This window comes from Lolium perenne, chromosome 1 (assembly GCF_019359855.2).
Source record: "Lolium perenne isolate Kyuss_39 chromosome 1, Kyuss_2.0, whole genome shotgun sequence".
In the NCBI taxonomy this organism is placed as follows: Eukaryota; Viridiplantae; Streptophyta; class Magnoliopsida; order Poales; family Poaceae; genus Lolium; species Lolium perenne.
In genome coordinates, this window is record NC_067244.2 from 142,279,727 (window position 1) to 142,306,519 (window position 26,793).

General features: G+C 44.2%; 1 protein-coding gene across 1 annotated transcript; it reads right to left on the reverse strand.

The window, feature by feature from the left end:
* Positions 1-4,257: 4,257 nt before the first annotated feature.
* LOC127306383 (uncharacterized) lies at positions 4,258-5,124 on the reverse strand. The gene has a single exon (XM_051337007.2). The coding sequence runs from the start codon at positions 4,982-4,984 to the stop codon at positions 4,424-4,426; it is 561 nt and encodes a 186-aa protein (XP_051192967.1). The 5' UTR covers positions 4,985-5,124; the 3' UTR covers positions 4,258-4,423.
* Positions 5,125-26,793: the final 21,669 nt, after the last annotated feature.

The window sequence follows — 26,793 nt, forward strand, 5'->3', positions numbered from 1 at the left end:
TGCACACGAGTGTTTTTTACGGGTATCACAAACATCTTTTCACAGAAAGACGTTTGAGTTACATCTGCACTTTCAGTCTTCGTCATCCTCTCCGCATCTATTTGAGCATAATAAAAGGATGAAAACTGGCTGCACAATAGAAAATTTATCTTGAAGAAGAGTAGAGAATATATTTGAGCTTAGATCGGAATGGAACCAATCTAAAATGGTTGCCCTTTATGTACAAAAAGACTGGTGCACGTTACATACATATATCACTACAAGAAAAAAAATATTGGTGGCGCACCTATTTTCTTGATGTGCGCCACTGCTAACAACTAGCAGTGATGCACCTTGTATGTTATATAGCGGTGACGCACTAGTAGGTGCTTCACTGGTAAGCGCCACTCACAAATGGGCAGGGTGCGCCACTACTTTGTTATAGAGTGCGCCACTACTTGCTGAGTAAATTAAAAAATAAAAAGGGCCACGTGGGATGGGACCTGGGTGTGGTAGCACATGTGAGTTGACCCATCGATAAAAAAACCATTTTTATTTAATTATTATAAATCATTGTTATTGAAGGACTCAAAGGAAAAAAATACAACCCAGTTTCCAAACTTTGCATCTAGAACCCTAAAAATCGTAAATCATTGTACTAAACATCATCCTCATCACCAGAGGATATGTCGATGACGTTGACGCCATTACCGGTGTTTCATGCCTCTGCATCGTCGACGTCTACGCATCATCGGCGAAGTGTCTGCTAGAGCCTGAGGCTTCTGCTTCCCTGGCTTCCCTGCGCCTTGCTAGCATGATCTCCTTCTCCTCTGGAGGGCGTGCTCCTCCTCTGAGTCAAATCTTGTGAGGTCTATGATGCTTTCCCCAATACTATTGTGCTATGAGGAATGCTCCTCCTCCGCATATGGCGATGCTAGGTCGATAAAACCTAGGGTTGATTCGTAGAGAGGCATGGTGCAGATGTGGGGAGGCCACCGGCGGGAAGAGTGAGAGAGTCATTTTAAAGGCGAGGATGTAAACAACGCAAAGATTTTGAGTTTGCATTTTGAACGAAAATTGTGAACTTGCAGGAATATTTCACGACAAAAATATTTACAAGCGATTTTTCATATACTCGATGTTTGTGAAACAATGTTGAATCCGTGTGTGATACGTACCATCGAATATGCTTTTTTACTCATAAATCGTGGGCGATGTTTATTACTCAAAATGTCTGCTTCATAGTATTGCAATAAATTTTTCCTATTCAAAAGCATGGACGATATTAAAACTATCAATTTCCTTCATTAACTATCTTCTCAATATATATATTTACAAATTAAAAAACAACAAAAACCTTTCTAAATCAGGATGACTTTCCCTCAGAAAAAACCTTTCCAAACCCCGCAGAAAAACTCAAACAACAAGAACATGAGGATTGATGGTGATGCTACTAGTATTGTTACAGCTAATGATGGATCAACGTCCTCCTTGGACCCTCGGGACCAATGAAACTCCTAAGTGCAAAGTGACGGGGCCTTGGCAGGGAACCGGTAGTGAAGGCGCTTCTGATACTGAGGAGCGGATGTAATTTTTCTATCGGAGAGACGTCTTGACAAGTAGCCAGCCGAATGCATTTGGTGACGACTAAATATGGATCACAAAATTGCATTTGCAATGATGGTAGAAGTGGATGATGGTTGTTATGTTGGAAGAAAGGGATGGGTATTGGTTTGAGGTTACTATTGGGAGAGGTTTGAAGAATATTTGGAGATTTATTGGTATGTAGGGAGAGCCAAGATGGGAGAACAAGCATAAAAACATGGAAAAGAATATGTGATGTACATGCTGAAAGTTCTATGCAATGGTTGATCACTAGGGACCTGAATGAACTCCTATACCCTTTTGAGAAGGAAGGGGAATCTTTGTGCTTTCCTTTCGCCTTTAGACCCTTTACTAGATGTATTTGTGTTGGCCGTCCCTTGATCTGTGTTTCTATCTGTTCCATTCCATGACTTGACCTGTGTGTGTGTGTGGTTTTAGTGGGGCACCTCCCCGAAAATAACAAGGAGAGCATGGCATAATTTTCAAAGAATTTCAAAAGTTGTATTTCAAAGTTTTGTAAAAAAATAAAATAGACATTGCATCTGAATATTACTTTGATATTTATTAGTGAAGATTTTCTAGGAAAAAACTAATCGGATATGTCTGACACAAAAGAGAAAGACGTGCATAGTAAAAAATGCAGTTCTTGCAGGTTACTGGGATGCTTTGCGCTTTTCACACAAGTTACATAATTTTGTATTTTAGTTTCAAACTTGGCATGCACATAACTTTTCTACATCACATTTTTTTCCATATTTTTATTCTACTTCTTGATTTTACTATTTATAAAGGGTCAATTCTCATGAGGCCCATCAAATCCGCATCAGACACCCTTATATTGTGTTTAGATGTATGTGTTGGAGGGATTGGTATTGAATGGAGACAAATACAAATCATCATCTGCATTGAAATGGGTTCTGGTATCTATTCTAGTGTTTCATGTGCAAAATATTGGTATCTAGAATAAGTTGAATTCAGGCAAGGATGAGTTCCCATGTGGGGTTTCACATGAGTTGAGGAAGAACGTGGTCACAAGATGGCCGGAGGCCCCCCTAGCTGTTGTCGTTCCCCCTCTCAGCGCGAGGGATGCACACATATACACGTCGAAAGGCTAGGCTCGATATTGGTTTGCTTTTAGGCCCAAATACAAAGCACACCAAACAATAGAATTAAGGTTGGGGAATACTAGATTTGCAACTCCAATGCCCAATCCATACATCCCAACGCAAGAAATAGTGTGACTGATCTCACTGATGTGTTTGTTATGAGATGTATCTCTATACATCCTTCTCTGTACACCACATGCTCAAGCTTGGAATTGCATGATGAGAGGATGAGTGAAATGCAACTCTAGGGTGCACGCTAGGTCGTGTGCATGCTAGAGCCATCCATTTGGGTCATTTTCTTTGAGATTTAGACAAACAGAGAATCTTTTGCATGCATATGGTACAATGGCTGAAAACTCATTCTCCCATTCATTTAGTTCTCAATCCTAGGTTGTAAAAGAGCCATCTAAATTGGAATAGTTATCAAATTAACAATCTAATAGAACATGTGTATTTATTTCAATTGAACCTTTTAAACAAGCCACAAATTAACAAATTGCAAAACTTGAATTTCGAGACATAATGAAACGTTATGATTGAAAATGAAAATCCATTGAAACTTGCTTTTTTGTCAATATATTTAATGGTTTGAACTTTAAGTCAATTGCCAATTATTTTCGTAAGTCTGGTGAACCAAGTTTAACACGTGGTGAAACAAATTGTTTGAAAATATTTTCGCAAAGGTTCATAGTGTTTTTCAAAGTTTCACTATGTTTCAAAGTCATTTTTCAAACATTATTAAAATATATTCAATATAGGTATTTTTTGAAGTTCTCCTCACTAGGAACCTAAATATTCATACAGTTTTCAAATTGAACGTATGGTTTCAAATCTACAGAAGTTTGAAGTTGGGAATTAGATACTCTAAAGTGAGAAAATAGAGAAAACAAAAGCTAACACAATTGTGACAAAAATAGAAGAATAGAGAAGGTGGTACATGCAAAAGTCACCAGACTCGGGATGAGGAGCTAAAAAGTGCACTAAATGCTACAATGGGTGGCAGAGCTAATTCTTTTAAGCCGTGGCTAAACAAATATCCCACTAATTCTTTTTCGAAATTTCACCGATGCTTAAAAAAAGTTCAAATAAAAAATCGGAAACCACTTTTGTACACTAGAATTTCCCGTTCTACTAGGAAACCGAGCTAAAACAAGTTAATATGGCTTGCATATTGGTATAATGCATGGGTGTGTAGCTACCCATGCGGGTAGCAGGTTTCATCCCTCAAAAATATATGTTCTTTAGCCATACCACGTACGCCAACAAAACTTGCGCTTTAACACTTCAAATTGTAGTTTATAGTAATCCCAAAACGAAGAAACACTCGGGTATTTGTGTATCTGTTAGCAATTCCTATACGTAACACGAAAGCGACTTGGTACCATAACTTGCTACTAGTAGAAGACGGTAGTGCAGTGCTTCTATTCATTAGGAGTAATTGCGAGCGACAGATTGGGAGAAAGGAATAAGATAGATAGTACACTGCCAATGCGGTGGCTCAACCACTCTAGCTACACGATCGATCGGGCCACGCTCACCGGCCACCGCCCAACCCCTTTCTCCTGTGTGACAAAGACTTGCTCGATTTATTCACGTAGCCATCGTGGTAACAATTGAAAATAATACAAGCAAACTCACAGAATAAAAATAGATACATGCATCCAGGCATGAGCATGAGATGCATCGATATGCACCGGCGATCACTCTCGCTTACACGGTCGCGTACATATCGATCACTTTTCGTCGTTGGCGTCAGCAGCCTCCGGCGCGGGCACGGGAACGGGCGCGGCCGCCGGCGCGGCTTTTTCGTCGACGGCGGCGTCCTCGTCCTCATCGGCGAAGGCAGCGGCCGGGAAGGAACGGCCGATGCCGACGCTGGACTTGAAGTAGACCCTCTCGCCGCCGTCGACGAGGCTCATCTCGACGATGGGCACCCACATCAGCATCTGCTTGCTCCGGACCCCGGTCATCTTCTTCATGCGCCCTTCCTCCACGTACGCCGTCACCTCGGCGTCGTAGCGCACCCGGGTGCCCGTGCCGCGGAAGTAGTGCTCGTAGGCTTTCCCCTTCTCCTGCCGCATCCACACGTAGCCGGTCTCCCGCACCAGCCCGCACTCCTCGAGCCCGCGCATCGGCATCACGCCGCCCGGGAACCCCAGCCCCTTGAGCATCTCCTTGGAGTGCGCGTAGCACGCCTCCGCCCCGGTGACGATCTCCGCGCCCTCCCGCTCCTTGTTGGCGGTGGTGTTGCCGGCCGCCGCCGGTGTCGCCTTGGAGACGGTGAGGGAGGCCATCGTCGACGGTGGTGCTGTCCCGGCTAGCTAGAAGGTGGACTGGAGCTGGCCGATCGAGCTGTTAATATCAGCTGTGTGCTGGTGGAGGCGTATGCTGCTTGGTGTGTTGTGAGATATGCAAGTGAGGTTCGTGTGGGAGGGGTTTATAGGAGGGAGGGGAGTGGCCGGGTAGGTGGCGGGGAGTTGAGCTAGCTAGCTAACGGTAATGGCGGATTCTTTTGTTGGGTTGGGTAGGTCACCAGTACAGGGGAGAATGTTCAATTTAACAGGGGTCGTACCATGTATTTGCTGTCGAATGGCTTGGCGTTCACCTAAGCGACCATCTAACCCCGCTCAAATATAAGTTTGGTATGGCCCTCCGCTCTACCTCGGTTGATGTACAAGCAACCGAACTAGGATCCTAGTCTCAGCCGCCAAATTTCGTCGTTCAAGATCACACGCATGGCCATTTCAAAGTCATCCACGTCTTCTTCCTCCTCGGACGATGAAGAGTAATGGAAGATCGTCGTCATCGACCCCTTTATCGTCGCCAAATTTCGTCGTTCAAGATCACACGGATGGCAATTACCTATGTTGATTCTGATTCACTAAAAGCATAACAAAATTAAAATAGCAAAAATAAAATTCACTAGTCAAATTGTCGAACACTTGACGGGTGGAGGAGGTGAGAATGTCGGCCGACGGGGCTCGGAGGACGAGGTTCGACTCCAATCTTGGTTGTGAGTTGCACACCAAGCTCGCTGCGGCTGAAGAGGTGGTTGGGATTTCACCTGCCTCCCTCGATTCCAGCACCGTCTAGTTCCGCTCTGGCCGTTCTACGGAATCTATCCCTCGTTGGACATGTTTTGCAACAATAGAGCTCGCAAGGCTCCCTTTTGAACAAATTGACGCGGCGGTGGTTGAGCTACAGGTCGATTACGGCGACATCGCAAAGCTGAGTGGGGCGAGAGGGCGATGGAGGCTACGGGGTGTCGTCATAGGATATTGATGGTTGATCGCAATGTTACGGTGCGGGCAGGGCAAGAACATCGACGTGGGGTGGAGAAACAAGTTTTTCTCCGTGGAGGCTGAAGTCAAGTTTATTTAGGGGTCGGGGAAGCTGAGGAGTAAAAATTACCCCTAGAAAAAGTTTGAGGGTTCGGCTAGGTCCAATTTAAAGAAGTAAAACTATTTTTTTGTCCTCTAATCGGTTTCAAGGGATCGGCTAGGGATGCAGGATCCTCCATATGGGGTCGATATGCGGGTTCACCCTCTCTTTTTAAACCGAGAAAACACCATAAATCAGCATGGCCCGTAATTTTTGTACGGTGAACCCTAAATTGGCTCTCAAGCAATATATCTATGAGTTTCCGGGTGGATTTGTGGTGCCAAATATTTTCATTCATCACACAACCAACTCCTTGTACACGCCGACTCCGACCATCTCCCCAGCGGATTCGACACACTCACCACTAGATCTACGCTTGAGCCAAGATGTGGTCGGTTAGCAACTCCGGGAACCCGGCGCGTGGAGCTTCCTCCGCCTCATTGCGAGGAGGATCGGAAGTGCTGGACGAGGCACGCCGCCAGGAAGTTGCATCACGGGCCACGCGTGCCGGAGGTCTCTTGCACTCCAACACGGCCACGTGGTGCAACATTAGGGAGCTCGCCAAACAACACATGTCCAACGGCGCACGCAAGGTGGAGGCTAGAAGCTCGCGGGCCGCTGCACGAACTTTTTCTTTGCTACCCACACTGTAGCTAGTGGCCTCCGAGGAGGACGAGAACAAGGACAAGGCACCAAGGGGCCTCACTGATGAGGACATCCCTACTACACTACTACCTCCATCATTGCAAGATGAAGACGATGTTGTTGTGAAGCTCAAGACCAATGAAGTCAGGATTGGACCCATTACAAGGGCTCGTGCGAAGCTACTCAAACAACAGGTGAACTTGTTTCTAAATGATACTTTGATCGATGAGAACTTTATACTACCTAAGTCCTATTACTTATGTATGATCAGGTATGAAGAGGGAGCAAACATCGCATGAGGAGAAGAGGAGCAGCTGGACGTGAAGCTGGACATGGAGCTGGACATGAAGCTGGACATGAAGACATCCCATGGACGTGTGAGGGAGGACCGGGAGGCATGCGCGAGGGAGGAAGAAGAAGCTATCCAGGCCGGTGCTAGGACCATTCCGACCGGCCGCCACGCCGGCCGACCCGGTCCAACCGGCCCCCACGTCGGGTGAGCCCGGTTCAGACCGGATCCTGCACTGGTGCCAACCAGGGGGGTTTACTGTATGTCACCTCGGTGCCCCTGTCCCAGGCCCAGTCCAAACCAGACCGGCCGGTCCCAGGCCCGGTCGACCGGCCCCCACGCCGGCCGAGTCCGAGTCTGTCTCGACCAAATCCAATCCGGGTCGGTTTTTAATGTATCTTTTCGACCCCAGGTCGTCCTGAACCCCTATATAAGTGCCTAGGACTCCCCCAAATTAGTTTTAGACCACGTTTAAGATAAACCCTAGTTCATAGTTGATTGCTTTGCAACTCTATCGAATTTATACACCATATTGCATTGATTTGGTGTTTACCCCTGAAAGTATTGTGTGATCTGTTGTTCCATTGGGAATTAAACGGTTGCAACTTACCGCTTCGTGGTCGGCGGCTACGTGCGAAAGTGTGTGGAGTTGCGAATATCTTGCAGGGTTGAGAGCTGTTGCATTGGCAATAGGGACCAATTGACATAGGCATCCCAAATGGGCTTGCCAAAGATAGTACCCGGGGTTTATTGAAGGCCCACTACCCGAAGAATAAGAAGATTCGGGAGCCCAAGATATATTAAGGAAATTAGAGTTGTAATAGGAAGTGTTATTTGTAATCTGGCGGGATGAGTTAGAAACCGTCCCGGACTCTGTAACTTGTACAAAACGAAACCCTCGGCTCCGCCTCCTATATAAAGGGGGAGTCGAGGGACGAAGAGATCATCGAATCATTGTTACAAACCCTAGTTTTCATAATCGTCGAGTACTTTTCGGCTGAAACCTTCGAGATCTACTTGCCCTCTACTTCTAACTAAACCCTAGCCTACAATCCATAGGCATTGACAAGTTGATACCTTGTCAATTGGCGCCGTCTGTGGGAAATAGAGGCGTAAGGATCTGATCTCGATGGCACGTTCAAGATCTTCGACATCGTCAACCGCAAGCAACGCTATGGATCGAGGTAAACAGATCGCTGCTGGTCCTGTCGATTTTGTTCCTCACCCACCCTCCCGTTTGGATGCATATGCGTATCTGGCGGAGCCCATGGAGATGACGTTCGGAAGATTTCACTTTCGCGTCGAGAAGGAAGGATCGTATCGTGTCGAAATTCCGATTTCGTCGGGATCGTCGGCGGTCGATTCCGATTTTTCAAGCTATACATCGTCAACCGAGTCAGGAGAAGAAGAAACTTTGTCGACACGCTACGTCAGCACCAGAGCAAGAGAGAAACTCGCCAAGATCTTCAACGACATGTCGTTTGAGTCATCTGCGGACTCATATATAAGCGATGGCTCAAGCGACGTCGACAGTTACGACTTCATCGACAAATCTATCACAGTGGGCAAGGTCTTCATCAATCTCAACGATGATGTCACCAAACCCAACATAGATCTGAGTACAAAGTATCATCAGATTTATGCCATTGAAGATCAAGAGGAAACATCTGAGGCTTTCGATGATCTGGGAAATCCATACGTCGATCCCTCCAATCTGCGACAAGGCCTGGGCAATAAATACGTCGGGCCGCAGCCGCGAGACAGAGTTCAGCTTTCGCAAGCAGCGTGGGATAGAGCCACGAGAGCTATGAACGGTTCAGAACCAATGGCCACCACAGCCACACCAGAGGAATTGCAAGCATATCAATATAGACTCGCACGAGCTGCAAGAGAATTGGAAAAACAGACAGCTGAGTTAAACAGAAGAAAGGAAGCAGCTTCTGCATCTAGCAGGAGGAGGGCAGATCTAAGTCGACAATCTAGAACTTCGGGTGATAGCCACAGAGAGGCGCGGAACAGAGCAAGATCAAGGTTGCAACATATACCCGAAGCAGAAAGAGAGCACTTGGTCCAAAACCTCGACATGTCCTTCATGTCGATAGATACAAGAGGAAACATCATCCCTAAGACACCAGAGGCTGGGTATATGGCGACACATGCTTTTATCCTCGCATCTAAACCACCTCCAGGTGATCCAAGGGAGACACTATACAATATGGCGGTAGCAGGAGTTGGAGCTATGGGGACAGCGTTTGTATCAACGCCTCCCGAAGGAGCGGCACGGCAAAATAGCCCACGACCTTCAACAGCAACAACGGCAGCACCTGAAGGACCAAGTGGAGCAAGAGACACAGCAGCACAAGCAAGGGTCGACAGAGCGCGGCAAAGCAGACGGGATCATCGGCAATCTCCGGAGCTTAATGACGAAGATATGTGCGGCTTGCCATGCTTCACGAGGAGAGTCCGAAAAACTCGAGTCCCCTCAGGATTCAAGTTACCCGACAACTTCAAGAAGTTCGACGGCCTTCAAGATCCAGAGGATTGGCTAGTTGATTATCTCGAGACAGTGAAGCTCACAGGAGGAACCAGGGCAACAGCTATGCAAAGCATCCAGGTGCATTTGAGTGGAGCCGCACGATCTTGGATAAAGAAACTCACTCCAGGATCTATCGACAGCTGGGAAAGTTTCGAGGATGTGTTCGTCAAGAACTTCAGATCCACGTGCAAAAAACCTGCGTCGTTAGAGGAGTTAAGAGCATGTCGACAAAAGCCAGATGAGCCAATGAGAAAGTACATCCAAAGGTGGAATATCATCAAAAACTCGGCAGAAAATATATCTGACGAGAGAGCAATAGATGCGTTTGTCGCAGGAATCAGGCGTGGAGATTTTGTCGAGGACTTAGGAAGGACCAATCCAAAGACAGTATCTGCGTTAATGGAGATAGCAAACAGATGGGCAGATGGAGAAGACGCTGTCCACAACAAGCGGCACAGGTCGCCAGAGGAGGACCGTGGTCGAAATTATCAACCGAGGCGACGATTTCCTCGGCAGTACCCGAACTATGACGCTCCAGGGCAAATTTCGGCAGGTTTTCGGGCAAACACAGGAGGAAGCAACAGAGATGATTATCAGAGAAGCAGTGAACAGCGAGGCGATAACAGGGATGATTCTCGCAACAACAGACAAAATAGCGGGCCTAGGTTCCCAAGGCCTTTCGTGTCCCCTGAAGAGATGATGAATGGGCCGTGTCAAATGCACTTTTTCCTCGACAGCAACGGTAAAAGACAGTCAGGGCACCTGCAGAAAGACTGTCGAAATTTTCAGGCAATGCTAAGATATGCAGAGAACGCTAACGCGCGGGCAACACAGAGAAATCCTCGAGAACCCAGAAGCGAGATTCACTTGCCGCCTCCTCCCGCGATTACAGACGACAATCGGCATCAGCTCAGAATAGCGGCAGCACCTCCACCACCACCTTATGTTGATCCTAACTCCAACGGAGCGGTGTCAATGATTCAGAAGGGAAGGCCGTCCAATAGAGCTCAGAAAGTAATCTCACGACAGGTGTTTATGGCAGAAAAAATGCCTCCACCAACAGTTGAGTATCTTAATTGGTCAGGACAAGATATTGGCTTCACAATAGCAGATCATCCGCAGCAAGTCCCTCGACCAGGGCAGTCAGCACTTATTCTGCCAATAGTTATCGCAGGATTTGATGTTTCTCGAGTGTTCATAGACGGCGGCAGCAGCCTAAACCTTATGTATGCAGATACATTGAGGAAGATGAACATATCCTTAGCAAACTTGAAGCCAACAGACACAAGGTTCCACGGCATCACACCGGAGAAACCAAGTTATCCATTGGGGAAGATCAATCTCGACGTTCAGTTTGGGACCCGAGAAAATTATAGAATCGAGAGGCTGGAATTTGAAGTCGTGGATTTTCCGTCGCAGTACCACGCTTTGTTGGGACGACCAGCATATGCTAGATTTATGGCGGTGCCACACTATACATACCTGTTGTGGAGATTGCCTGGACCAAAGGGACCAATCACAGTTAAAGGAAGCTTTGCCTTAGCCGATAAATGCGACAAGGATTTTCATCGGCTATCAGAAACTTTCGGGATGCAAGCTGAGTATTTGGCGTCAAAAAGCATGACTGATTACGACGTACTGCCAGACGTTGGAAGGCCAAATAAGGAATCAACTTTCAATACCGAGAAAAATTCTAAGGAGGTGCAGATTCATCCGACAGACCCGAAAAAGACGACATCTATCGCAAACGACATGGATATCGCATAGGAAAGCGCGCTCGTCGAGTTCCTCCGTGAGAACTGGAAAATCTTCGCATGGTGTCCAGCTGACATGCCAGGAGTACCCAGGGAACTTGCCGAGCACCACCTAAACTTGGATCCATTAGCGAGACCAATCAAACAACCTTTGCGGCGTTTTTCGGAACCAAACCGCAAAGCTATGCTATCAGAAGTAAATCGACTTAAGGAAGCTGGTTTTATCAAAGAGATATCTACAGAAGCCACATGGTTAGCTAACCCAGTGATGGTGCCGAAGAAACACACGACAGTCCTTCGCATGTGCGTCGACTTTACGTGTCTCAATAAACATTGTCCAAAGGATCACTTTCCCCTCCCGAGGATTGATCAAATTATCGACTCCACGGCTGGATGTGAACGTCTTTCCTTCCTGGACGCTTATTCTGGTTATAACCAGATCAGATTGAAAGAAGAAGACGAGGCCAAAACAGCGTTCATAACACCTTACGGCGTGTTTTGTTACAGAACAATGCCTTTCGGTTTAAAAAACGCGGGAGCAACATATCAGAGGATGATGCAGAAGTGTTTGGCGACACAGATCGGGAAAAACGTGCAAGTATACATCGACGATGTCGTCATAACGTCAAAAGAGGGGGCAACACTGATCGAGGATCTCAAGGAAACCTTCGACAACCTCAACAAATTCTGCCTCAAGCTGAACCCGACGAAGTGTTCCTTTGGCGTCCCAGCAGGAGAACTTCTGGGATTTCTAGTCTCAGCAAGAGGGATTGAAGCAAATCCCGACAAAATACAAGCTATCATAACAATGAGGAAGCCAACAAAGTTGAAAGAAATACAGCAGCTAACTGGGCGAGTCGCAGCTTTGAGCAGATTCGTCGCCAGGTTGGGAGAAAAAGCGTTACCATTTTACGCTCTAATAAAGCAAGGAGATAAATTCCAGTGGAACGAAGAGGCCGATAGAGCCTTCGAGGATTTGAAGCGCACAATCTCGACACCACCAATTCTGGTGGCGCCGAAGGAAAAGGAACCTCTCCTGCTGTATATTGCAGCCACGCCCCAAGTGGTGAGCACGGTGCTAGTTGTCGAAAGAGAAGAAGAAGGAAAACTCCACGGAGTACAGAGGCCAGTATACTTCGTCAGCGAAGTTTTATCGCCATCAAAACAAAGGTACCCTCAGTACCAAAAGCTAGCATATGGAGTGCTCACAACAGCACGAAAATTGCGCCACTATTTTTCGGCACACCCGATCATAGTGGTCAATGAAGCTCCCTTGTCAAATATACTAAACAATCCAGAAGCTACGGGTCGTGTCTCCCTTTGGGGAATAGAACTTTCCCCTCGGGACATCACGTATGAAAAAAGAAAAGCAATCAAGTCGCAAGTTCTGCCGGACTTCATCGCAGAGTGGATGGAGTTGCAAAACACAGGACCCCCAGACCTGTCGAGAACCTGGACCATGAACTTTGATGGGTCCAAAAGACTAGAAGGAGCTGGCGCAGGAGTAGTACTCATATCACCTGAAGGCGACAAGTTGAAGTACATCCTTCGGATGACGTTCCCTAACGCATCTAACAATGAAGCAGAATATGAAGCTCTCATACACGGGATGAAGATGGCGAAAGCTTGCGGTGCAACTCGATTAAAAATCTTTGGCGACTCACAATTGGTAGCTCAGCAAGTCATGAACCAATGTGATGCAGTCAATGATAACATGATGGCATACAAGGAGGTGTACAATGAGCTCGAAAAGTTGTTTGATGGATGCGAAGTAAATCATATTAGCAGATTGAGCAACGACGAAGCCGACGTTCTTGCAAACATCGGGTCGCAATGCCTTGCAGTTCCGCCAGGTGTATTTTGGGAAGAGATAACAGAGAGATCTACAAAATCAACAAAATCAAAAAAGAAGGAGAAGAAATCCTCGGGGACTACCAAGGAAGAACAAGAGGAAGAAGAAGATCAGGACCTGGTCATGATGATACAGATACCATGGATGCAGACGTACATATCGTACATCCTCAGGAAGGAAATACCCGATGATCCAGTTGAGGCAAGGCGAGTAATTCGACGCTCCAAAGCTTTCACGGTGATCAAAGGAGAATTGTACAAGCGAAGTATTTCAGGCGTCCTGCAAAGGTGTGTCACACCCGAAGAAGGAAGAATAATTCTGAAGGATGTACACGAAGGAATATGTGGCCACCACGCAAGTAGTCGAGCTATTGCAGCCAAGGTTTTTCGGGCAGGATTCTACTGGTTGACAGCAATCGAGGACGCCAAGGAAATAGTAAGAACTTGTGACGCGTGTCAAAGGTTTGCCGCAAAACCTCACTCTCCAGCAGCAGAATTAACACCAATACCATTGTCATGGCCCTTTGCCCAATGGGGACTTGATATGGTGGGCAAGTTACACAAATCCTGGCCAGGAGGAAAAGAGTACATGCTAGTAGCTGTCGACAAATTTACAAAGTGGATAGAAGCGAAGCCGATAAATTCACCAGACGGAGCATCTGCAGTAAAATTCATAAAAGGCCTCGTCTTCAGATTTGGAGTGCCCCATAGCATCGTCACAGACAATGGCAGCAACTTCACATCCCACGAATTCAAAGATTATTGCAAAGAAGTGGGTATCAAGTTACAATTTGCGTCAGTTGCGCACCCGCAGACCAACGGCCAAGTCGAGAAAGCTAATGGAATCATCTGCAACGGCATTAAGAAACGCTTATTAGCGCCACTGGAGAAAGCTCGACACACCTGGCCAGAGGAGCTGCCCAGTGTATTATGGAGCATACGAACAACACCAAACACAGCAACACAGGAAACTCCATTCTTCTTGGTTCATGGAGCAGAAGATATTACCAATCGAGATAGAGCACAACTCTCCACGAGTCGTCGAATATGACGAAGAGGTGTCGAGAAAAGCGCTAGAAGATGACGTCGATGCACTTGATGAAGCTAGAGATGAAGTACTGTCTCGGGTAACCAAATACCAACAGGACTTGAAGAATTATCACAGTCGACGTTTGCGGCCAAGATCCTTTCAGGTGGGAGACCTAGTTCTTCGGCTCACGCAAAAAAGTCATGAAAAACTCGAGTCACCATGGCTAGGCCCCTACATTGTCACGGAAGTAATCGGAGGAGGAGCATACAGGATAAAGGACAAGAAGACAGGGGTGGAGGAGCAAAACCCCTGGAACGTGGCGCAACTCAGGCGGTTCTATGCCTAGAGTTGAAATATAGTCCTTGTAAAACTTCAATGTACTGAAACACCCGCGAGTTTTCAGACGCACTCTTTTCCTTTTTCGGGGCACCGAGTGGGGCCGGGAAAGGTTTTTAATGAGGCGGGCTCGCGGTGCTGCAATATAATAAAGATAGTGTCAATATAACTTTTTCTTTATCGACATGCTCAAAGTCTCTGACCCGACGAATTTCAATATAGTTCCTCGAAAAAAGAAAAGCCTTGCTTTGGTATTAAAATACCTCGTGAGTCAATAAAAATACAAAATAGTACTCAACAAAGAAGCTCGGGGGCTGATATTCGCCAAAACTACATATTAAATAAATGCCTTGGTTCAAAACCTCGCAATACACAAATACAGTAAATAGCCACCAAAACACTCGGGGGCTAGACAAATATAGAAATATGATGATTACTTCACAATGTAATTACAATCATGGGTTACAAAGAAGAGTATCTACAAAAGGAAAATAATTAGCCTTGATTCAATATGTCATCAAGGGTAACTCTGTTTTCTTCAGGAGCAGCGCCTAGAAAATCAGCATAATGACCATCGGCAAAAAAGTCGGCATCCATCCGAAGAAGGTCTTCAATCATTTCTTCGGCTACAGGCGAAACCTTCGTGTTAATTCGGTCAACACCAACTCTTCGACGTTTTACCTTCTGATGAACTTTCGCAACAACTTGGGTCAGGTCAAGATCTGAGTGGCAGATCTGAAGCATGATAAGAGCAAATCTGGCGCCAGCTACCAGTTGAGCTCTGACAAAATCATGGATCCTGTGGGCATCCTTAAATTTCTCCATTAACTCAGGAAGAGTTTTTGGTTGAATGTTCCGAGGAAACATGGAGTTATAAACCATAGACAGGGTCTTGGTACAGAAGTCAAGGAAGTCGCGAGTTTGAGAGGCGCGATCCTGAAATCTGACAATCTGGCGGGTCCTCTCCGAAGTAGCCCAAAACAGAGAACCATGATCAAGGGAAAGGTTAACAAGGAGGTTCGTCCTAGTATTTACCCTCTCTTCTTCGGCAACAGCATCAGTAAAGGAACCTATTAAAACAACGGAGCAGAAAACTTTAAGAGACGTAGCATGAAGACGGAAGATATTGAGGATGAAACAAGCATACCCGACATATCCGCACTGGCTTCATTCATTAACTCGAGCATGAAATTTTCTCGAGTAGTCGCCTTTTCAGCCTCGGAAGCAGCGATTTCCTTAGCAGCCACGGCCTCGCGAGCTTGCTGAAGTGCAATTTTTTCAGCTTCAGACGACTTACGAGATTTTTCCATCATCACAAGTGTTTGCTTCTTCGCATACTGAAGTTGCTGCCGAAGTTCATCCAATTCTCGCGGCAAGGAATCTTCGACAGGTGCAGCATCAGCAAGAGGTCTCCTTGAGTGAGAAGAAGAAGGCGAAACATTGGAAGGAGCGGAAGATGGAGTATAGTTATCAAATACCAACTGAAATTTAACAAAACAAGACAACATCAAACAACAAGCAAAGATAGAGTTTTCATTAATCTTTCGGAATAATTACAAAGGCCTTACAGTGGAGCTAATGAAGTACGTGTCGCCAAATAACTACTTTGGCGACAAGAGCAAAAGAAATAGAGAAAGAAAAACAAAGAGGCATGCAACTAGACATCCGGCCTTGATGAGCTAGGAGTCGAAGCTGGTTTGATCCCGAGATATGCCAAGATTTTCTTCGTGTTGGGCTTGGCTGCCTTAATCAGCGACTTCCATTTCGATTGCTCTATTTGATCGGTGTCGCCAACTTTCGTCCAATCAACAGTCTGTTGGCTGTCAGCAACCAGGGCAACAGTGCTTTCGACAGCAATCTTCATGTTTTCTTGACGCATCTTCAGTCCAAGGTCTTCTGATGAATTGAAGCTCTTGGCAAGGGTAAGGAAAGTCGGGGGCTCCTCTTTCTTCGGGAAGAAGTAGGGGAACAGCGCCGACAATCCTGCATTAGCATTTGCCACGCCTTCACGAATTTCGGACTCATGAAGCTCCAGATAAGAAAGTGCATCAAGGAGAGGGTCATTGACGGGATTCTCCAGATCAAAATCTTGGTTTGTTTGGTCTGCCACAGGAAACAAAACATTGGTCAAACAACAAGAAACAGCGGTTCTCATAAAAATAGAAGGGATTAATGGTATTACTGTGAGTGCGTCGACTTTGTGATTTCAGGCGCTTGAGGATCCCTTGTTCACGAGCAGCTTGTGCAGCTATATGCTCGGTTAAAGCAGATTCAGCATCCTCAAGTTTTTTCTGCAGTTCCTCGACACTAGCAGCTTTTGCTTTGGCTTCATCAGCCTCGGCTTTAGCTTCGCTAGCAACAAGTTCGGCTTTCTTGCGAGCCGCCTCACTTTGCTCCAGTTTTTGAGCAAGTGCGTCGGCACGTTTGTTGGCCTCTACAAGTTTCTCTGTCGAGATATAAAAAAAAGGGGGGAAGAAAGATCAAAAATCGCGACAAACAACAGGAGCAAAAAGTCAGAAAAAACGGCAAGTATAAAAGTTGTTACCTTCGATTCGCTTAGCATACTCACGGTACCCAATGAATTGGGATCCGATGCGGATAAGATCTTTGATCATGGGCTGTCAAAGAAGAACACAAAGAAGAGAAACATCGGCATGAAAAAAGAGTGAAGGCGTGAAAAAGCAAAATAGAGGAAATATAGATATCGACAAACTTACATCATCCAAGAGCAGGGTCGAAGAGCTGCCCAATTGAGGGGCAGGTTCAAGAATTGTTTCAATCCTTGTCCTTTTTGGTGAAGGAGCAAGGGGGCTTGCTGGCGGAGTTGTGGTGACGACGTTTCGTTGAGGAGGCGAAGTCTCTTCTCCTTCAACTAGCGTGTCTGAGGCAAGTACAGTATGTGACGTGCTTGTCCGAGGAGCCACGTCAACAGTTGGTACTTCTTCCTCGTCATCACTGTTGATCAAAAATCGGCAGCATAAAAAGCAAGACAAGATAAAAAATTCGAGTACAGAAATAGGGAGAAATAAAGATGACTTACGAGCTGACGAGGGATTCAATATAAGGATCATAAGCTGCCTTCGGATGAGAAGGAACAACTTTTTCAGCCTTAGAAGTGCCAGAATCCTCGACATCATTCCTTTTCCTTTTGTTCCTTGGGGAAACAGCAGGAGGAAGGGATTGCGTCGACTCGCTGGCTTCAGATTCAACTTCTTTTTCATGGGAAGCCGCAGATTTGTGAGAACCTGCGACTTCACTTTCAGGAATAGAAGAACCTTGGTTGTCTTCGGCAATGATAGCTTGTTCTTCGACTTCTCCATCCTCAGGAAGAGGAGGAAGGGAAGCCATAGTAGGATGGTTCTGCAAGAAAATAGCGACAAAAGAAAAATTAGAGAGATATCAATACAATGAGATGCAGGGAAAGTTCGGAACAAGACAGAAACTCGAGAAGACAAAATACCTCGGGGAGAGGATTGGCGGAGCTGTATGAATCCACGCGACAAGAGGAGGGAATAGGATCCTTCTTGTTCAAACGGGAAATTCTTCGAATCAGCTTCTCCAAGTCCTTTGCAGAAAGATCACTGGAGAGTCTATTGGCGTCGTTTTCACCAGAATACGTCCAAAGGGGATTTTTGCGAGCCTGAAGAGGCTGCACTCTAATCCTAAGGAAGTAGGCAGTGATTTGAACACCAGACAGTTCTTTGCCTCGAGTATTTTGAAGCTGATGAATACGAGACATAAGTGCTTCTGTCGCCTTTTTCTCTTCTTCGGAAGCTTCAGCATCCCAGGAGCGGCGGCGCTGAATTTTGGCACTTCCGTCGAAAGGGACTATGTTGTGTTCCACAGAATTGGCACTTTCTTCGTGAATGTAGAGCCACCTTTTGCGCCATCCTTGGACAGAATCAGGAAATTTGACGTCGAAGTAATCAACGTCAGTTCGGACACAGATAACAACGCCGCCTATGTTATAGGTGGCGTTGTGGGAGCCATTGCGGCGGAGGCAGAAAATGCGTTTCCACAGAGCCCAGTTAGGAGGGATTCCAAGGAAGCATTCGCACAGCGTGATAAAAATGGAAATGTGGAGGATGGAATTGGGGGTCAACTGGTGCAGCTGAATCCCATAAACAAAAAGAAGGCCGCGGAGGAAATCGTGAATTGGGGCAGAAAGGCCGCGGATGAGGTGATCAGCGAAACTAACCCGGTACTCCATTGGAGGGTTTGGGTAGCTTTCTTCGCTGGGAAAGCGGATGGCGTCTTCTTTCTTCATCAGGCCTAGCCTCTTCAGCATGTTGACGTCTTGGTTGGAGATTTTAGATCTCTCCCACTCAAGATCTTCAGCGGCCATCTTGGACTCTGGAGTCTTTGTGGCGAGTGAGTCGCGTGCGCGGTGGCATCAACGGCCTTTGGAAAAGCAAAGCTCGTGCGTGGGTGAGATCAACGAGAGTTGGGCGCAGTGGAAGTTTTTGCAAAGGGGAACAGATGTGCGGCGCAAGCGAAGGAGTGAACGGAGGTTGAAGAAAGGTTTATATAGGAATCGGATGAAGCAATGCACCGTTGGATGAAGAAATCGTGTGGTGAAAAAAGATCTTCTAGATAAAGGGTAAAAAGGTATTTTTACTGAGATGGAATAGAACAGGCGTTACAGTACGTGCGCCAGGAAAAGCGGAGGACGTGTGTCCCCCACTTGCACGACGTGTCAACGTGGTGGAAACAATGGACCCACAAGGCAGAAAAATCACGACTATTAATAGAGATGAAGTAAATTTGACTAAGGGAAGCATGCCGACAAGAAAAATAAAAAGAAGATTGGCGACAGGAGAAGTCATTGAATACTTCGGGAGCCTTTGATCAAATACAAGTTTTTGCCCAAATGCTCGGGGGCTACTTCGACAAAAGTAAAATTTCGAGTATGGCAATATAGAAATTGTGGGAGCCTACAACCAAGCACAAGTCCTTGGCTGTAGCCTCGGGGGCTACTCCCATCGGGAGCGCTGTTCGCGCAATCGAGAGATGAAAAGAAGATTATATCGAGAAATAATGACAATATAGCGACAAGGTGGACTAAAATGTTGAGCCTACAACCAAGCACAAGTCCTTGGCTGTAGCCTCGGGGGCTACTCCCATCGGGAACTGTAATATCCCAGGTAATGGGGTTACAAAATTAGAGGAAACAGATGTGTGCATTGGATTCATGCATAGAAAATCTGGGGAATTTTCGCGCTTTAAAGTAAAACAGTCACAGTAACTGAAGTTTCACTTGACCTTGGTGGAATTGAAGTAGCTCATCAAGTCAAGCGCTATAAACCTCAATGTGACTTTGTTAAAACTTTGTTTTGGGTAGAGATAATTTGATCTAAGGGGTTAGATCAAATGGAACTAATAACCAACTCAACAACACTTTACTCAATGATCAATTGCTTGATCTTATAAAAGATCATAATATGGAATTCCTTGCCATAACATATGAACATCCATTTAATTGGAAATCAAGTAACAATAATTGGAGAAACTATTCTTCACTTATCTTTTCCATGTCTTAAACAAATCCAAGATCCTACCATGAACCTCATGGTATTCATATTATTTCATTCTTGGAAACATAACAAGGAGATCCACTCTAGAAATATATATCCTTCTCTATTCCATATTATTGTACATCAAACCTAGAGAGGTAAGAGTTCTATATAAAACAATTCTTAGAGAAGCAATAACAAACCTTAAGCTAAAACCTTGGATATACATCCATGTATTCCAACCATCACCTTGAAGAGAAACCCTAGGATATTATTCCAGACCATCCCTAGAGAGAGAACCCAATTATATTAAACATAGATATTGATGATCACATCAACCTCTATGGAGCCTAACCTTAGGTTAGTATTAAAGACCTTCCCAAATGAGAGACACCAATCATACTAACTCTAGCCTTACTTAATTAAGAATCAGGGAAAACCTTTGAACTAAAGCATTAGGAGATTAACCATTTCATCTTGGAGTGGTGAGACAACTTAATATCACATGGAATAAGATTATATCCATGAATTGATATAGTAGGGAGGAGATTAACTCAATCAAGATAGCCAAGTGGAGTTTTAGACTTAATACCTATTGAGATATTGTGAGTACACCATAAACCCTAGAATAACCATCCTTTTATAAGAGAGCCCAAGCTATGGTATTACACACAAGTAGTTGAGGCAACACTTGAATGTGAGGGAGAGAACTATCCATATACCAGATGATTATATCATCATTCATCAAGTAGAACCCTAACATAATATCTCAGGCATTCTCCTGGGATATAAACTAACGAGGCAACCATAGTAGTCCCATTCAAGAAGGTAGATTAGAAGTACTATACCCTAGTTGATCAAGACAATACTTGATCATGGAAGTGAGAAACCTATTTAAGGAGAGATACCTTAGGAAGCCAAACCTTGATCATTATAAATTGAGTGATGATCATAAACCCTAAGAAATTGAGGTAGAGATATCAAGAACAAGTTGATCATGTTTAACCATGATCATACTTTAGAGAAATGTGAGGATAAGTTAAACCCTAATAATATAAGAAGATATCAACCTTCCATAAAATAATAAGGGAACCACTAGCAAACCTAAAACCATTTCCAATATATTAAGTAGAGAAACAACTGAATAGCAACAAACCTTGTATGGTTCAGCCCCAATAACAATCCAAATGATCTTGGATTGAATCATCCTATTATTGGTGAGGAAGAGCAACCCTAGATAATTCAACAAGAGGTCCACCTACCTTTAGAATCAATGCCCTATCCCAACTTTAACTTATGTATCACATGGGGATCACAAGTATAATCCTAGAACCATGCCTAAGCTTGAATATGAGTAAGGGATTATTTAGCCAACCCTGAAATGAATCAAAATAACAATTTAACCTATCTTCCAAGCCATGCCTATGTAGGTGCCACTAACTAGTGTTTCCAAATAAATAGTAGTCTCATGAGAGAAATGAGATCCACCTTAACCATATTAAACTAAGGGTTTAAAAGATGACAATAATACTTTAAAATAACCTTAAACAATTCTCCAAATCAATAACCACCATGAGCACATGAAATAATGTTATGAGATCATATGCTCAAATAAGAGACTTGATATTAAGCCATGCCTTGTAAATTGTTTAATGCATTGTAACAAAAGATAAATATAAAAACTTAACTATCAAAAGGTACTTAGAAGAACCTCTTGAGAAATAGTTTGGATTACCTAAATTGATATTGGCAATTAGGACTATATAATTGCCCATTTTCAATCTCTATTAACATTAAATAAACAAGGGTGTCACTACACATATGAAATATTTTAAAGCTCTTATATTTACAATAGTATGTTCGTAAACTCCAAAGGGATTCACATATTTAAAATCCTGCAAGGTATAAATAGGATTCAAATTTGAATTTTAAAAGCAGAATTCAAAACAGAAAATAAGAAAGAAAACAGAAAACAAAAGGAAAAGAAGGAAGCCTACCTGGCTTACCTGGCGGGCCACCACAGCCCAGCACACGGCCTGGCAGCAGCCCAAAACGGCCCAAGCCGCAACCCAAATAGCGACCCAAGTACCTCTTCGTTAAAAACAAACGAAGAGAAGGTCGTCCTCATCCCCTCCGTGCGCTGGAGGCCACGGCGACGCCGTGCTCGACCTCCCCTTCGCGCTGTCGACTTTCCCTTGCTCCAAATCGTGACGAGGCGCGCCCTGGCGCCATATAAAGGCCTGCGATGAACCCTAGTTCCCGGTTTCTTCCTCCTTGCTCCATTTCTCCCCTCTGGCCGAAGCCCTGCCGCACCACTCCACCTTACCGTCGGCAAACGAAGCCACCCCGAGCCAAACAAAGCATGCCACCGTGACCGCCGTCGTCGACAAGCCCAGTACACGGGAGGAATTGAGCTGGGGCACCTGAATTTGACGCCGGCGAGATCATCTTCTCCGACACCGGCAGATGCGAATTCCGGCGAACCAAGCCTCCCTGAGCTTCACCGAGCTCACCAACAGCCTCAGGTCAATCTTGCACATCTCTGGAGCCCATTATTTTGTGTTATTGACGCGCAGAGCTAGCCGTAGCTTGATGGCCGGAGTGCGCCGCCGCGGTACCTCACCGCCAGACATGCTCCGGTGACCTATTTGGAGCGGCGCTACCACCACGGTGTTTGCCTCGTCATCCTCTTTCTAACACCCCTACGCACGACCCCGCGGGAAACCGGCAACGCCGGCGATCATCGGCGACCGCACGCCGGTCACAGTAAGCCACAAACCGTCTAGGATTTGGACTTGGTCCACGCGTGCGTGGCATCTGACGTGGACCCCTGGCCCACAGGTCAGTGCCTCAGTGGGTAGAAAGCCGGGTACGTTTAGCATTCCGTTTGTTTAAATTTAATTACAGAAAATTGCTGCAACTTCAAATAATTCTAGAAAATTCATTATAATTCAGAAAAAATCAAATTAGATATCAAAATGATCCTAAAAAAAAAAAATCTATCCAATAAAAATATAATATGAATTTTTTATTTATAATAAAAATTTAATTGTTTCACCATTATTAATTAAGCCTTTTCTTTTATACCTAATTAAATTGAAATTTAATAAATAGGAAAACCTTCTAAAATAAATAAAAACCAGTAAGAAAATAAAGAAAACATTAAGGCTAATTTTCTTTATTTATTATTTGTTAAATCTTTATTAGAGAGATTTAAACCATAATTAATAATTACCTTAATTATTAAATTCAATAAAAATAATAAAATGTCAAATCCAGTATTATTTTTATTCCAAACTCATTAATAACTTCACCTTGATAATGAAGTTATTAATCCAAGAATTATAGGGTAATTAGAAAACCCTAATTCCATGTGGTAGAAAAACAGGAATTCATCATTTCATGTGTAATCCTAAACCCTAGGTTCATTTAGAACCCTAACTTTATTATTACATGAGAACCCTAATTTGCATCTAACCTAAACCCAAGGTTAGAACAGATGATCATAATACTTTAATTCAAATCATAGAGCTACCATTAGCTACTAAAAGACATACTTATGTCCACATAAAATGTAGAACCCTATCACTAGCAATTTAGTATTACATGTATGCATATCACCAAACCTAGTTGATCAAGTAGGATCAACCAAGTTTAAATCATAGCTTCTACTGTCAAGACCATCATCCTTATTTATTCCTATTTAGCATCACACCATTGTGATGAACCCTAACAACAACCATACCTACTATTTTACATTACAGAACCCTGTTCCACCAAACTCTACTAGTGTGAGATACTTATGAACCATCCTATTTAGAAACCAACTATTTTACTTAGGGAAATAAATAGCAAGCCTAAACAACCTCAACCTAATTAATATACTTCTTATTACTTAAGAAGTATGTTCTTCGAAAGTTATTCTTTGAAGAAAATAAGGAATCATCATCAACCCTGCTTATAAGGACCTATAAACCCTATCCAGCTATCATTAGCAAGATAAACCAACCTGGACAACAACCATGTATAATGAATTGCTTAGGATGCCTAGGCTTATCTTAACCTTACAAGCTCTAAGTGTTGCTGAATCCAACTTTGTTGGGATCCATCTAATATTTACTCCAGCAACTACCTGAAACCATAGAAAACCATAGAACTCCACAACCCTAATTATCATACTTGTTCTGTATTAAAGAACATGTTCTTCAAAAGTTATTCTTTTAAAGTATATGATAATTAATCATTGACCATGCCATATAGTACTAAAATTGACAACTGTTCTTTACAAGTTAACATTATGTCAATTATCATTCTTTGTGTGCTCAATTGATTACTGTACTTTATTATCTACCTGTTCATGATACCAAGTAATCACACCTAAATAAGAACCTTGTTTGTGAATCACTCTAAAAGTGCAACACACCCTGAATCAATTATTACCACTCACTAATCCTAAATCATCGGGGTTAGGTCACGCTTAGAGCGATTGCATCTCATACTTATGCATTATTGCATCCCTGCCAATCTTTTAAACATCGTCCTTACCGGACGATGATGCTATTTCAGAATTTGGAGTTATTACGTATCGAAGACCTTGTCTGCATAATCTTGCAGTCAAGAAAGGCAAGTTCATCACTTGCTCATGTCATTTGAGTATTTCTATCAAATTACTTGCAAAGTATTATGGTTATCACTATTGCATAAAAATCAAAACCACTACTTTCATAACTATGAATATGACTATGTGGTGGGCAATGGAACCATGGATTGTGTTGATATGGTGGAGGTTCCATTGCACGGGCTTATATCCATCTAGGATTAAACAACAAATGTCGCCAGTGATTCTTGTGCCGTAATATCCGTGTTAACCATAAGATCCGGAGTGGGACGGAGTAGTCAAAAGTGTTTCCACCTCTCGTTCATCAACGGATGCGCTTTACCGTAGACACTTGTATCTGTCAGGGCAAGCGGTGGGCTGGGGAAGCCTAAAGTCCCCACGGCATAGTCCGTAGACACTTGTCGCTCGAAGTGCAAGCGGTGGGCTGGGGAAGCCTAAAGTCCCCACGGTATTGCGGTCTATGATGGGTTGCAGCTACCGGCGAAGGAGTTTGGTTAACGAGTCCCAAACTGTTGTCGTGGTCGGGGTCCACCCTGAAATTACGGGAATAATGGGACCGACGTGGACCCAGGGTCGGCGCATGCAACAAAGGGTGGGTGTTCGAGGTAGCGGAGGAACATGATTGGCTAGACCTTATACCGGGCCTCACACCAAAGGAAGTGTGGACGGGAAAGCTGCCCGGTTGGCACCAAGGTTAAGATCTCTTATGGGTAAAGCAACACACCTCTGCAGAGTGTAAGAACTGTGACCTGTCACTCCCTGTTCCGGGATTGAGGAACTGCGAACGCGGCCGGAAAGGAGCTCCATGAAGTTCTAGTAAACCGGTGAAGGCTGACGGACATAGTTCTTCTGAATAAAAGCAACCTTTTGAAGAAATGGTTATGAAAACTTGCATTGGTATTAGACTTTCTGGTCTAATGCTGTAGCTAGTGCATTAAACACCTCTTTCCTATAATGAACTTGTTGAGTACGCTCGTACTCATCCCACTCTTAAATCCCCTGCTTAGATATGGAGGCATCGAAGGAGGATCTACAGTGCAACTCGAAGGCCAAGGAGCCAACAACTACTTCACAAGACAGGACCCTGTCAGCGGAGTCAGATACGTCATCCAACAAGGAGAAAACCTAGATTAGCAGTAGAAAGGAACTAGCTTCCTCAACCTAGCTCCTACTTAGCTAGAATCTATTCTTAGCCTCTATAGCTAGTCAAATACTCTACAAATAGAGTTCGTGATAGAATTAGACTACGAGTCGTTCTTCTGGAGTTTATTTGCAGATTTACCTCATTGTAAAGTAGGAGGCTGTGCTGATCTTATGTAATAGAGTCAATGTTGTAATTCTATAGACATGCCTTGGACCCGCATATGTTTCTGTTGTACCACTCTGAGCGATATAATACTAGTGGAACGGTGTTTCATTGGTGTTATATCAGACTTGCATACTACACCATGCAGTGGTATGCCGGGTCACCACAGTTGGTATCAGAGCAAATGCTTTGATCCTAGGATTAAAACCCTTTAAATGAGACCTATAGGATTGGTAGTGTCTATAGGAAGTTGTCCTAGGTAAACCAAATCTTTTTATGACTTGAGATGGATATTCACTTGTGAATAATCCTGAGACACTTGAGTCAACATTTCTTACCTATGTTTCCTAAGTAATGTTAGCTAGCTAATCTCAAATTATGTAGGATACTCTTAAGACCCTAAAATAATTATGAGTAGACCACAGTTGGTATACAATACATGGTAGTCCAAAGACAGGATACAACCATAAGGAAGATATCCTAGTGGAAGATGTGTACCAACATATGTTATGATTAAGTAAGAATTATCCAGACTGGTAATAGGAGTAATATCAAGTAATGATAATCATTAAGATATCCTAATAGAAGATGTAGATTCAGACAAGTAATGGGTAAGTAAAATCTATCCAAACTTGTGAAACAGTTGCTAGTAAGTGATAGCTATGAGATATATGAGGTAGTATAGACCATGATAAGTCAATCATGAGAGGTAAGTAAGAGAGATAGAAATAAAACATGTCTACTTACATGGTAGGGATAGAAACCATATATGATTCACCTGAGAATCGTTATGTGATGGACTAGAATATCATAAACATTTAGGAGGAGAACAATAAGAAGTCAG